General features: G+C 37.6%; 1 protein-coding gene across 2 annotated transcripts in view; it reads right to left on the bottom strand.

Annotated features, from left to right (window-relative positions):
* The window catches only part of pax7b (paired box 7b), a 76,013-nt gene extending 70,641 nt beyond the window's left edge, over positions 1–5,372 (bottom strand). Inside the window, exons 1-4 of one of the 2 annotated variants that reach the window (XM_035380895.1) lie at positions 4,839–5,372; positions 2,980–3,215; positions 2,069–2,213; positions 1,343–1,471 (exon numbers count right to left, since the gene is read on the bottom strand). In XM_035380895.1, the coding sequence (XP_035236786.1) occupies positions 1,343–1,471; positions 2,069–2,213; positions 2,980–3,215; positions 4,839–4,923 (595 nt within the window). In that variant the 5' untranslated portion in view covers positions 4,924–5,372. The remainder of the gene's footprint in view (positions 1–1,342; positions 1,472–2,068; positions 2,214–2,979; positions 3,216–4,838) is intronic. The other variant, XM_035380896.1, reaches the window with a different exon arrangement.
* Between the last annotated feature and the right edge of the window lie 8,921 nt (positions 5,373–14,293).

The following is a 14,293-nucleotide window of genomic DNA, read 5'->3' as shown; positions in this document are numbered from 1 at the left end:
TTCATCTCCCTTTAGTTCTCTTCGTGGCCTTTTGTCCAAAGTTTTTTTTCTTTTTCTTTGCGGGTTTTTGAATGAGAATGGACAGGCTCATTCCTCCTTGGCTACCCTGCCTTTTTAGTTTCTGCCTTTGTACCTAGGCATCTCTGCTTTTTAAAAGCTTCAATGGAGTAGAAGCCTTTTGCGACTGAAGTTCATCTTCAAGTTTGCAGAAAGACCGAGTCTCGCTAGAGAAAAGCTTTTATGTACGTTTATTTATACCCTATACACAAAATGTTTGATCATCTTATTTGGCAACTTTTGTCTCTTTCAAAAACAGGATCTATTGTATTATGACTGGAGAGCGGGGTCTCCAGAGAAACAAAAAAGGACAGCCGTTTAAAGTCACATGTAAGTAACATATATATATTGCAAGACACATACAAATAAAATCACGAGGAAAAATAAATATACCGCACCATGATGAAAAAAAACAATATATATATATATATATATAGGCCTACATAAATATTCCATGTCCGTGCGCTGAAACATTGCGAAGAATTGGGTATACGGAATAGAAGCCCTAATATATCTTGACACATAATTAACATGACATACGTGCAACGTTGCAAGCAGGTATATTCTACTCACTGAGATGCAGTTATTATTTTTAGGCGTAATATTAGGACTGTGAAAGGGAAAGCGATGGCTGCGGATGTTCAACAGCAGACCTCCACTGTTGCCCTGTTGCTGTAATTGATATTGATTGTCAAATCGGTCAACTGTCAGCAGCCGTTTCAAGGGACCATTTAAAGACCGCGAGAGGAGTCTGTTGTGCAAATTAATTTACTAGTCCCAAATACCTTCCGTCAAGCCTCGTATAAATAATTGAGTAACTAGGCCAACTGGCTAAAAGCTAAACAGCAAGAAAAATCACCCATGATTTGCTAAAGAGCCATAACGAAAGTAGTCAGGTGCATTCATTTCATTAACATAAAATTGGTCAACACATAAGATGAGGTGCTTAGGACTTTCCATTGAGAAAATACGTGCTACGAGCAATTAAAAAATACAGTTTTGTTAAAAATACAATGCTTTCCAACACCATAAAACAAACCGCTGTAAATCACATTTAAATAATAAGAGCATGGCACGCAATTAAAATATTTTAGCCTTATTAATTTTATTACGCAGTTTTAAACGCAGACCAACGAAGCAATCGAAAACCATTACAAAGACCTATAGCATAAAATAAATAAATACAAATAAATTAAGTGATAAATGAAAGTTAAAATTAAAAGCTCTAGCAGAATTATCAATGGTGAAAATGTACGAAGACACATATATAGACCCAATCAATTACCTTTATCGCCCAATATGCCGTCAATACTGTGTTTCGTTTTCTTTTCCCCATCGTCATCCTTTTTATCACATTCGTCTTCGTCATCTTTCTTGCCGAAGCGGGCCCTCAGAACCCGGCTGATGGAGCTCACTAGAAAAAGTCCGAATATCAGCACCTAAGTTCTCATCTGCATCTGTAAATCTGCAATCAGTTTTTACATCGCACTAAATGCTAAAAACTATTTCACACGTTAACTATGAGACACGTCAACATACTTCAAAGGTTATGATAACGGAAATACGACTACTGCTGTTGCCGCTGCAAATAATAATAATAATAATAATAATAATAATAATAATAATAATAATAATAATAATAATAAGAAGAAGAATCAATGTGTAAAATATTCATTTTGGTATTTGCTGTGGTGTTAATATTAGTAGTAGTGTGCTAAATATTTTAATATCCATTTAAATTAAATGACGTCATGTAGGCTACATAGTTACATTACAGACATGTGCAGAGATCTACTATGAAGGCTTGAGTGGGGGGTGGGGCGGGGGGGCATGAGGTGTTGAGGGGGCAGTGATAATTAAATCAATAATTATATGTAAACAGTTCGGCATGTTCCCATTTAATATGCATTAAATATGTTGTATAGGTCTGCGTTCGCCAAATCGCGTATTGTATTCGAATATATTGGCTTTCCCATCCAAATGCTCGTGGTAGAAAAGAAAAGTTGCTTACCAGGTGAGGCCTCACCTGAAGGAACTGTGCTTCTGTCACACACTCCGTCCTTCAGCAGCTTGTCCCGGATTTCCCAGCTGAACATGCCGGGGTTTTCGCGCTTGTATTCCTCGATTCTCTTTTCCACGTCGGGCGTTGCTACCTGCTTTTGGGGTTAATTTACGCGGCGCAAAACCACGAGCATGAGTAGAAGAAATAATGGGAGGGAGAGAGAAAAGGAAGAAAGAAAGGAGCAAATGTTAACTTAAACGGAATGCCAGTTTCATCGACATAACTATCCATTTGGATATATGAATGACATACATTCTGCAGATTTATTTCCTAATTATTGTTTTTTTTTATTTGTATCAAATGGGTTATGGTGTCTTGCAGGTCTTATGTCATCTTCGTTTCACACCTACATTTTAGTGAGATTACTTGTACAAATATATGGGGGACAATAATTTACTGTAAAACCATTAAAACAGATATATAAAGGTATTTAAACTGTTTGAATCTGACATATTTAGTACACAGTTTAAGAATAACTATTGATATCACCTGTGTGCGCGTACATTTGTAAATCCACAGCTGCGACAGGTTTAATACACCAATCGACATTTCCTGCTACATGCTGAATACCAACATACATACACACGCATACATACATACATACATACATACGTACATACATAGGCTACTGTTGGCCTTCAACCGTTTGATCGAACAGTTCTTTCGTCTGCTCCGACTCTTATAATAATAATAATAATAATAATAATAATAATAATAATAATAATAATTACACCCCCAGTGAAATTCCACCTTTTTTCTTTTGTCATAAATTACCAAGGCACAACGCAAGGCCTGAGTGTAGTTAAATGATATTGTCATAGTAAACATCTTTCTCTTCTGAAAACTTTTCTTGCACTCACCCTGGGTTTGCTTCCACCTATCGCTCCAGGACGGATCGAACCTGTCTCTTGGTATCGGCAAAGAATTTTGGACACACAACCGTGGGAAACTCGAAGTTGTCGCGAGATCACACAGGGTCGGATTCCGTGGTGGGCCATCTCTACGATCTTGTGCCGAATATGATTTGGCAGTGGCCTTCCATTGATGAACACTCCACCGAGCTGATTCACCCGACCTTGACCCAGAGGAGTAGACACTGTACCACAATAAAACATTTTCAGTCCAACAATTAAATCACTGTCACGATATATATTCAAACACAAAAAGCAGCACAAAGTAAATAAAAAAAAATAGAAAACGACGATTTTCAAGCTGCATGATTTCAGGAGAATATCATTTTAAGTACATCAGAACAACAAAAAACGCAAAGTTTTTCTCGATAATTACTATAGTTTTTGAAAGTCGCCCATGACTATGATTGGATTTTGTGTATCTGAATATTCAGGATTTTTTTTTTTTTTTTTTTACAAGGTTAAGAGAATAATCTGATGGAAGAGGAATTTCCAAATTCCAATATAATGTCATGAGGCCTACGTATATAAGTCTATAGTTTAATATTAGCTAACATCAAGACTGTGTCATAATGTAAATAATAATAATAATAATAATAATAATAATAATAATAACAATAATAGTGTTGGTCGTCATTATAAGAATTTCATATAGGCTCGTCTCTATGAGGTGCATGTGCATAAACAATCCAGTCAGTGCTGTAGCAATATGGTTTTAATAATATTTGACTCTAAACAAGGAATATGGCATTTTTGTTTAACATTAATGCAAGATCTGATGTAATTTCCGAATGTAATCTTTCCATCACCTCCAAGAATTGCCCCCTGCATAGCAGCCGCTTTTAAAAATAAGATTCATGCCAGGCTAATTCACAGTCAGCTTGGCTAGCATTTTCCAGGATGTATCATTAGAGGCAGATAGCACTTAAGTGGCCAATTTTGCATTCAAGAGGCACTAAAGATTGTAACACTTTCCGCCCTCATTATTCATAGTCATGTTGTTCAAATATTGATGTAATCCTTTGAGACATCGCTTTGCTGTGTATTTTACTTTCATTTGCTGCACCCGGGCACTTGAACAAATCCCGAGGCTTGGGTGACTTGCAAGCTTCGTGTTTTCTACCATTTTATTTGAACCACTTGCGCACGAACATTCCTTGCCTGGAAACATTTCCCATGGAACGAACGATTAATAAATGCATTTTTTGGAGTGTATATGTGCTTGGAAATTTTATACTCAATTCTGCAGCGCTCCCTTAAGCGTTCACATAATCCAAACACTTACAAAATCGCTGATTTAATGGTTGAACTTCGTTATTTCGAAAACATGGAGTGGTTTATTTCATATTCCTATGCTGTTTTGTAGAAACTAGAATATGCATGTTTGAAGAGACGTGTTGAGTATTTAAAATGTATCTATTTCGTTTCATTTTGCACAGCTCCAGCTACTATTTCCGTATTTTCTGTATAGTAAATGGACAGAAGAACTCTCATACACAAAGAAATTAACATATATCGTACAAACAGGTTGGAGAAAGAACGATATTGCTTTGTCTGGAAACGAAATTTTACTTCACTTTCATGCAGTTCTTTAAAATGCAACAATAAAAGTATGTTATTACAGTTTATGTGCGCAAAACCAAATTCAGTGAAAACGCAATCTATATTCAACACTGTACACGGGGAAGCGTGTTACAGTGTGGAAAAGGAGTACAGTGTTTCGAAATCAAGTAGCACTAGCATGCATTTGCCATTTCTTCCATTCTTATTCACTTGTCTAGATTTACAATATTTAAAAAAGAACCTACCTTCCAAAGGGAATCCAGTACGCGGATAGTTCTGGCCTGGCGCTGGTCGCATCATTCGAGGTACAGTTCCTGGTAAAGTAGCCATATTATTCTGTCAAAAATCAAACAGGCACGGGATAAAGCCAATTTCTAAATGCTGCAAACAAGTCCAGACTTGGTGATGATACTAGTTTTTTTTCGACGACAAAATAATGCAACGTCTTCCGTTTAAAACAAGGAAAGGGGAAAAAGAATAAAAACGTAGATCCAACCAGATAAATCGATGAAGGCTACACGCCCATAAAACGAGAAAAATTAAAGTACTTCTCAAGTTGTACGGCGGGGACCATGAGTAACTACAGAATGCACAGAACAGGGTGCTGCGTGTGCGTGTGAAGGGAGGGGGATGTATCTAGCTCTCACAAGTAGACGTGGGCAAAGGTTATTTAATTCTTCGCAGTGTTTTACTAAAAGGTCTGGTAGTTTTTGATGGCAAAGTCTGCATGGAGGTTGGAAGTAGTTTAAGTGGACAACTTTGGCGCACGGTGTAGGAGGGGGGTGCCGCGCGCGCCGATAGGCTCCGAGGCCTTTCTTTTATTCATGAGGGGGAAAAGGGGTATAGCCACGGGCTCTCAACCAATCGCAAGAAAAGGCGTGCGACGCAAACACACACTCCACTTATTTTAATTCATTGTACTGCCGCCTTCTCTGAATAGAAAACCAACAATAATATTTAATTGATTAAACTGTACACGTTAATTCCTCCACATTCGTGATTTTATTTTCGTGATTTTTTACTTTATTTTGTCCAAGTTGCTCATAAAAATTAAAAACACTGTAACTTTGTGTTTGTTTGTTTTAAATTGACGTAGTTTGTTTACAATAGTTCACGACACATTTTTCTCTCCAATTACTGGGATATTATACAAAAGGTCAGAAATGTTTGTACTATTTATTATTTCACTTCCTTGGCTTTTGGCTGTAAGGTTGCACTGAAAACACACGTCAGCACTTTTCCACTCTTAAGGTGTAAAATTGCTAACAATGGGCGAGTTAGTGCTGCTATTCATAGTTCAAGTCCGCGAACCAAACACACGGATGGCTTATTCTATTCTGCTTCAGCCAAGTTAATTGCTAGCATTCTTTCATTAAGGGGAAGAACTTGCGGAATGACAAAATAAGTCATCGTATGTACACCATTCCATATGTTCCTTTACAGGAGACCAAGACGACGAGATATGTCAGAAATGATAACCAAATATATACTAATATAAAGTATTTGCTCTAGACTATAGGAAATATTGTACACACGATAGATTTGGTGTGTGTGTGTGTGTGTGTGTGTGTGTACGAGAGAGAGTGACAGAAAAAGAACGAGTCCGTGTAAGAAGATAAGAGAGTGCTTGCCTGCGTGCGTACTTCCAGGAAGTCCTTTATAATATTCTTTAACAATTAGACCAATTAAAAGCACACACTAAAAATTGACTGAATGTTTATCCAATTAAAAAGATACCACCAATTCGCTAACGTGTTCTCAAATATCTGCTTTAAATGGCCAAAAGGACATATTGGACGTAAGATTGGAAATGTTTTTGCACCAGTGAACTAACATCGGAATACTTCGCATTAAAAACTAGATTGCGTACCATCTGCATTATTGACTATATTCAATGCTCGTTGTTTTCGAGGTCAATCTCCATCTGAAAAATCTAGTGAAAATTGCACAACTACTGAATTTATCTGATCAATAGGCCTACGGGTGTGGCAAGTTGAAAAATGAGTAAATATATCAGTAAGGAGTGTCCCATAACATTAGCCTATAATTAATGCTCCATAATCACAGTAATGTTTTCATGAAAAGGTGTTCATTAAAACAAATGAGAATTTTGAGAGAATTTTCAAAATGCATGTCATTGCCATTTATAAACGCCACTACTGTGACATTTAAAACATGACAATGTGCACAGCGTAGTAGCCTACAGAGCCATAATTAACAGAAATCTACAATATATGGATGGAAGAGGGAAAAAGAGGGAAGACGGGAGGGAGAGACTGGGTGGATACTATATGTTTTTGAGAATCTTTCTGAATCAGAATGATGCCACTGAATATCGCACGTGGGAAGTTCTGACCAACTCTCCGTTTTTTAAAATAATACAGCACCACGCAACAAACACTGCAGATCACCGCTATACTGCCTGTAAACACAGAACGGTAATTTCACATATCTCAGTGTGGACACAACTGCTCGAAAACATACATTTTCCAATTTTCTATAGGTGTGCCACTAGAGATACAAATTTAACGCCCTCAGTTACATCGAGCACCCTAACCACTACACAGCAATACCGGAGTGGGCGTTAATAAAGTATTTATACATGTTATGTGGGGCTATTTGGTAAGACTCCTAAACAGGGCTTTATAACCGCCATATCATTCATTTGGCGGTGGATGTCATGTTCCTTCAAATTGTCAGAAGTTAAAATAAATACGGCACAACTGCCGCCACTGTGCACCTTAGTTTCCAGGTTTTAAATAGACCTTTACCCAGTTCAAACAAGTGTAATCTTTAGGGACAATGATGTTGTGCATTCCACGTGATTCATACCTTGACCCAATGCATCATAAAAATGATTGGAAGAAAAATAATTGCTGTATACTTTGTACAGCATGATGATATCTCCGAAATGTGTGGTTAACCGTTCACACGTTTATACATGGCCTGACCGTACCACCTCAATAATTCAAGTAATGTAGTAATAAAATCTCATAACGAATAACATCGTGCACCTCGCCTTCTAGGACAGCGACTGTGGACCACACATTCATTCTCATTTAAGCTAAGACGCAAGGCATTAGCTACTGCACCAAAAAAATGGAGAATGGAATTATCTTACAGTATTGCAACATTGTGCAAAATTATGGAGAAAAAGGGGGGATTGTTCTCATATAACACACGAGACAGGGCAATTCAAAGTATCGGTATCTTAGACAATGGGTTGCCGACGTTTCTTCTCGCTGGCAGCGATTAATGGAGCGATCCCATAATATCAATGACAGAGGAGGGGGAACACTGGCATTTCATGCTAAAAATCCTTTAACCCAGTTAGAAGGGACTAGAAAGCGTGTCATAATTAACACAAATACGTGTTATTCAGTTGAGCGTCAGTAATGCACGTGGCGAAATTCTCTGAAGTAGCAATGAAGGTGTATTTTAAATCCAATTTCCAACGAGCAGAAATTGAATATGCAGTGCGATCTATATGGCTGGAGCAAGGCAATGATAAAAAGATGGATTGCTGTTTTGTTGTAAGTCTCTCAGCAACGTTCAGTTTCATTCACAAAAAAAAACACAATGAAATGGTGTTCTCGAGCTTTATTTTAAATATCTAGCAATAATTAGCTTACAGAAGGACGTGGTTTTGCATTTACACTTCACAGTAAAGCAGAGCCGCAAAGATCCTCGTGGGCCTCTTAAGGTGTCTTGCAGCGCACGGCACACAACAGGTGAGATCCAACGCATTGTTCTGAAATTCGGAAACCACTCTCATTATTTACTATGACTGCGTTTTACAATCAGTTTTGTAGCCGCCACTTTACTGGGATTCGGATTCCTTTGCTCACAAAGCTGTAGATCAAGCAGTTGCCCTGGCCACCGTGACCAAACGAAAAGGAAAGCATGTATAAGATCAGACCTTATTTATCTACCACACATTTTTCACAAATGCGATATATCTGTTTTTTTCCAGCTGCATAAAGATAGAAGTATTTTGAGATTATTTTCATAGTAAACAGGAAAACTCATCGCATGTCCATCCTTCACCTTCACAAGACCCATTTAAAGTGTCCATCCACTGCGTCTGTTTAACGTACGTTTAAAAAGAACGAAATAAGGAGAAACTGACATGAAAACGATGTAAAAGGTTATGCATTCATATAAATATAAAACCATCTTGCAGAGATTGGTTTAAAAATATATAGTAATGCCCCATCTTTGTTAAACGTTACGCAAACTGATAAATTGGTAAATTGATGGCGCAATACGGTTTAGAATGGAAATTCATATAACGTATGCGGAATTAATACAGTTATTATGAGGTAAGTTAAATAATTACAGTTGTATGGGTCCCTTTAAACCCAGACCACTGAGCTAACTCTTGGAAAGGTAACATCCTATTATGCGTGCATATATATATATATATATATATATATATATACGCGCACACACACGCATTAGAGGCGAATGTGTGTGTCAACTCTGTGGGACCGCCGTGCATAGAAAATTGTGTGAAAATTGCCGTGGAAAACACTACTGGTGGAAGGCAATTTCACAACTAATTTTTCCAACAATTAGGGAGTGTGGAGGGGTGAAATGGCGATTTCACATGCAGATGCGCCGGTGGGAAGGACCTGGTAGCCTGTCGGAGAACTGCGATCCACTCGCCGGCTTTGGTTTACTTCACACGGGCTAAAGAAGCACACAAGCCCGGCTTCACCCTCCTGGGAAGACTCACCAAGCATCGGATTAAGTCAAGCATCAATCACTAGAACCCAAAATAACGCCTTTAAAGGAATGCAGCGCAGCGTTCGCGTTTCTGCTGGTTTCCGTGTGTCCTAACTGCATAGTTCGATGCTTTCAGACTTTCAGAGGTTCGTTTTGTCGTGCTCTCGGTACATTTTGTACGGAGAAATTTCTGACCCCCCACCTCCCCATCTCTCTCTCTTTCTCTCTCTCCCTCTCTCTCTCAAATCGAAAGGGAATGTCACTAAATCAAATCTTAACGTGAAACATTCTTCAGAGGCACGCAGACACGGCGTGAATTGTCAAAAATGCTCAGCCATTTATTTCCTTCGGCTCCCATTAGCGTCCATTAAAACGCAGAATCGTGTAAAAGAACGAATGATGATGCAAGACCTCATCATCAGAATCATTGCGGCATTTCCATTTATGACCTAAATGTGAACGCGAAGTACTATTTTTAAACTCAAGGGCCTTGAATAAATAAAGAATACATTTTAGATTAAAAGACCTATCGAAATTCACCGTAAACGCACGCTAGATTATGGATTGCCTATGCCCAACTCTGCCCAAAATACGTAGCCTAATGCAGCTTAATTCCGCGTTTTAATGGTCATATGATCATGAACTCTACCATTTTGTTCTAAAGCAGCAGTACGCTAATAGGTAATAGAATTGCCCAAAATAACTTAGTTGGTCATTTAAAATAGTATTTTTAAAATAGTATTTTCACATCTACCCCTGCTTTGACTTAACCCGCCTTTTTATTCTTTTCTCCCTGTCTTTCCTTCGGCGCAGTAGGAGCCCAAAGAAAAACTCTTAGTCACGGTTCTAAGTGCCGCATGGTTTTGCTTTAGATTTTTGGTGTTATTGTTAAAGGGCATTCTTGGTTTACCTGCAAAACTAAAAGCAATGCATCTTTTGCCATGGAGTTATGTGTCGCAAAATGCAACATTTTGCCAACAATAATGTAAGTGACATTGTTAATGTGTAGTAGGCTAACGGGACTCGGCGTGGTTCCAGACGCATGAACCCGTAAAACGGGCCTCTGCAACCTGGTAAATAGGAGACGCTCGGAACAAAGGAGTAAATTCCCTATCAGAGGGCATCGTTCTTACCGCATCCTTACATGTATGTTACCACCTACTGGAGACGTAACACACGCCATGTTCAGAGCTCTATGCTGCATTAACGATTTTTATTATAGGCCTATTTATTTATTTATTTATTTATTTATTTATTTATTTTAAGGCTATATTAATCAATAGCCTTTGACCGCACAATCAACCTCCCATAGATAAAGTTTTTCTCATTTCAATCGAAACAATCTTTACGTCGTGTAAAATAACATTAAAAAATAATTCATTATAGTATCAATAGAAAAGGCAAAAAGTATGTCTACGTAGGCCTATTTTTAGTATTTGGGAAACAAAATAGTTGATTATCAACACCAACACCAAATATCAATATCAATAAATAACATTACAGTGAGAGCAATAACAACACACACAACGAATTGCTATGAATAACTCTTTCCAGTCGGTTGTAGGCCTATTTAAATTGGTCAGAGTCCATGCTGCATACAGAAACCAAGGAATGGTTTCAATTGTCCAAGAGACCGCGTGGCTGCTTACGTCAGAGAAATTGGATAGCCTACATTTAATCACAAAAACAGTAACCGCATATTGAGATATGAGGATACGTGATTAGTTATACGTGTACGCAAACCAATAGCCTACATATAAACTTACTCTTTACAAAGTCTTCAAGTTAAACATATAAAAAACCAATAACGGATAATCTTACATAACCAATACAGCCGTCATAACAAGAAAAATAAAAAATAAAAAGATGTAATATTGTTTACAATGACATGTATTGTTTTAGCAATTGCCACAACTTTAATAGCAGCCTATTGGTAGAAAGAGTTGTTGGGTTTGAATATAATGTCACTGATCCGTCAATTGCAACAGGACCTCGGCCACTGCTTGAGAATGTTTAACATTACCAAACCATTTAAGAACTTTTCGGGATACGTTCCGATGCTTCATGATTGTGATGGATCATGATGATTTTGCCAGGTAACTTGACTTGATCGATGCCAATCATACAATCATATATTACTTAACTTTAAATACTTTGTGGGTCTGTTTGGAGACGAACTGTTATGACTCAACTGCAATGTGGATAATGTCCTCAGCATAGGTTATTGTTAAGTGTGACGCCGAATCGCACAGACTTCAGGCACACACAACCATCTGCAGGTGTAACCGTCCCTCACCTGACTAATACTTTTTCGACCCCCCCCCCCCCCCCCCCCCCCCGAGACCTGTCAGAAAAGGAGACCTGACGCTTTAACAATGCCCGCTGGAGTCACATAATCCAGACATCAGGTTCAATTCAGCCACATAATTTGAACACATTTACAGACAGCAGGCGTCAGTGTCGTCATCAGTGGCTATAGAATTGGACTTGCACCTCACGATTAATTTATATCCATAATGAAATTATAGAAATAAATCAATGGTTATTAAATTATGTCCAATAAAAAGATTAAACAAAATTAAAACATCTCTTTAAAAATCTAAGAGTTTTACACCACGCCGATAAGACAATAGTAACGCAACCTAATGCTATAACCCATTAAAAATTTGCACAGGGTGGCCTTTAAAACTGTTTTCTCCAGACTTTTCAGACGACAGGAGGACATTTTTATGTCGGTGCAAGTAGCCTATAGAACACATGTGAGACTTAAAATCGTAGAATTCCGAACAGTCTATAGGTCAATTTTACCACACAGGTGAACACACATATGCATATGCGTATGTAGCTATGTGAACGCACATGCGTACAGGTGTATTTAATGCTCCGGTACAAGACTATTACTGATCGAGTGGTAATCAAATCAGTCCAGATTAAATCAATGGCATTCGTCATCTAATTTTCTAATTTAAATTACTCTTACCAGCTATATGGGATTAATTAACTTTAAAACAAATACTGAACGTCCCAGGAGGACATTCCCCTTTCTTATAAATCACAGTGTGGAAATATGTACTTTTTGCAAACACTCTTTAACAAAATCGTCAATTAGTTAATGACTTTTATAGAATATTTCCGTTACCGACTATCCAATGTGACTATTACCGAAAGGTGTATATTTAACACTTTAAGAAGGTGTAAAATCACAAGTATGTGATTGGAATGTTCTTAACATTCTTATCCTGATGTAACAATCACTACAGGTAACTGAAAGCAACTGAGTTCTGGAACACTGACTTGTATTTTTGAAAAACAAAAAACATTCCAAAAACCCACTCTTTAAAGAGTTTAAATGGAAAACTATGCGTTAAAATGTTGACAGCCTATTAAAACAAGACCTTCGACAATTTGTCCTTTTGTCCTGTGACCTAGAAACTGAGAAACGAACATATTGTCTCATACACACCGACAAATGACGATTTGAATCGAGTAAGGATAGCATCAAACAGTCACAAAAGCATTCCAACACATTCCAAATATCAAACTTAAACAACACGTCGTTAACTTCTGTTATTGCGTCAAAGCGAAAAGGAAAAAAAAATCTTTTAATTTACGAATTTCATTAATAAAAAATAGAATTTCGCGTCTAAAATACAAATAGCCTATAAGTAAAATCACATATATCCACCCCCTTCCCCACATATCACATAAATAACCCACAGTGTCACTATTACACCGTGGAATCACGTCAACTGGAATATGATTCACATCAAAATCTGTCCGTCTTGCTGGAGTGTCTCCGAAACGTGTCAATGTGAGATTGAGACAATTATAGTACATTCAGTTAAGTTGACCCGTATATCCTAATCACACCTTGTACACCACATCATATATATCTCACGAAATAGACAGCATTAAAGGTAGAATAATGAATGTAAGCAACACGGTATTTAGTTTTCGCTAAACGTTTCTGCACAGAACGCAGACTAGGCTAAATAAAGATCTGGTAGGGTATATTTACATATACAAACAAAATACAAATTAAGCAGATTTTTTCAACAGATATATTCATTTAATGCAAATCCAAATCTTGTATTAAATATATGTGTACTTATAAATATATTTAATAAACTATTTGATCGGGATAACGTGATAAAAAGCGCAGGGACGTCAGTCCCCAAGCATGAATAATGCCCGCTAGAGGGCGACGTGGTTCAAAAGTTAAGGGACCGTTGTTTTTTCAGTCGATATTTTTAATTTTAAAAATATCTTAATCATCGACACACACAGCCCATAACATAACATAACATAACATTAAATAACATAGACTCATTTGTTTCATGCGAATGTCTTTTGGTGTGTTTTGGAATGTTTTGGTGTGAAGAAATTCTATTTGAGGATGGAGAATGGAAGAATAACGTGGATAAGATGTGGAAAAGGTGTTTGGGGTGAAAGTACAGTTTTCTTTGGGGGCTGGGGGGGGGGACGGTCTGGTTCAGGCTGGACTACATTGATATGACTGATGACTATATGACTGATATCACACATCTGAGAAAGAAAATGTTGCATTTGACAGAAAGGCTTTCAGCCTTCTAGTTTTCATAAAGAACACACATCACAGAGGCTTGTCATCTCACCTGTCTGCCCGCGACTTGCTAGGTTTCCTTTTCAACTTCTGAAGACTTTGGCAGAAACCACTTTCTCTTTTTGTAACACAGCCAATCTTATCTCCATCTGAGACACATTCTTCAAACGCTTTTCTAAATAGCCTCTCATTATTTGAGGCATGGTAATTAACCAAAGATTTCGCTCTGCTTCTGGGTGAATACTGTGTACTACTAAAACTGCCGCCTCTCTGCACAACATCTTATCGTCCTTTAAATCATTGCAATACCCTCTGGATATTTAGCTGTCACTTTATATTAAAACCTACAAAGAGAGCAGAGTTTTGGTGTAAAGCATTTAAGCTTTATAC

Source organism: Anguilla anguilla, chromosome 11 (genome assembly GCF_013347855.1).
Source record: "Anguilla anguilla isolate fAngAng1 chromosome 11, fAngAng1.pri, whole genome shotgun sequence".
NCBI lineage: Eukaryota > Metazoa > Chordata > Actinopteri > Anguilliformes > Anguillidae > Anguilla > Anguilla anguilla.
The sequence above is the reverse complement of the archived record's forward strand: the minus strand, read 5'-3'. Positions and strand labels throughout refer to the sequence as shown.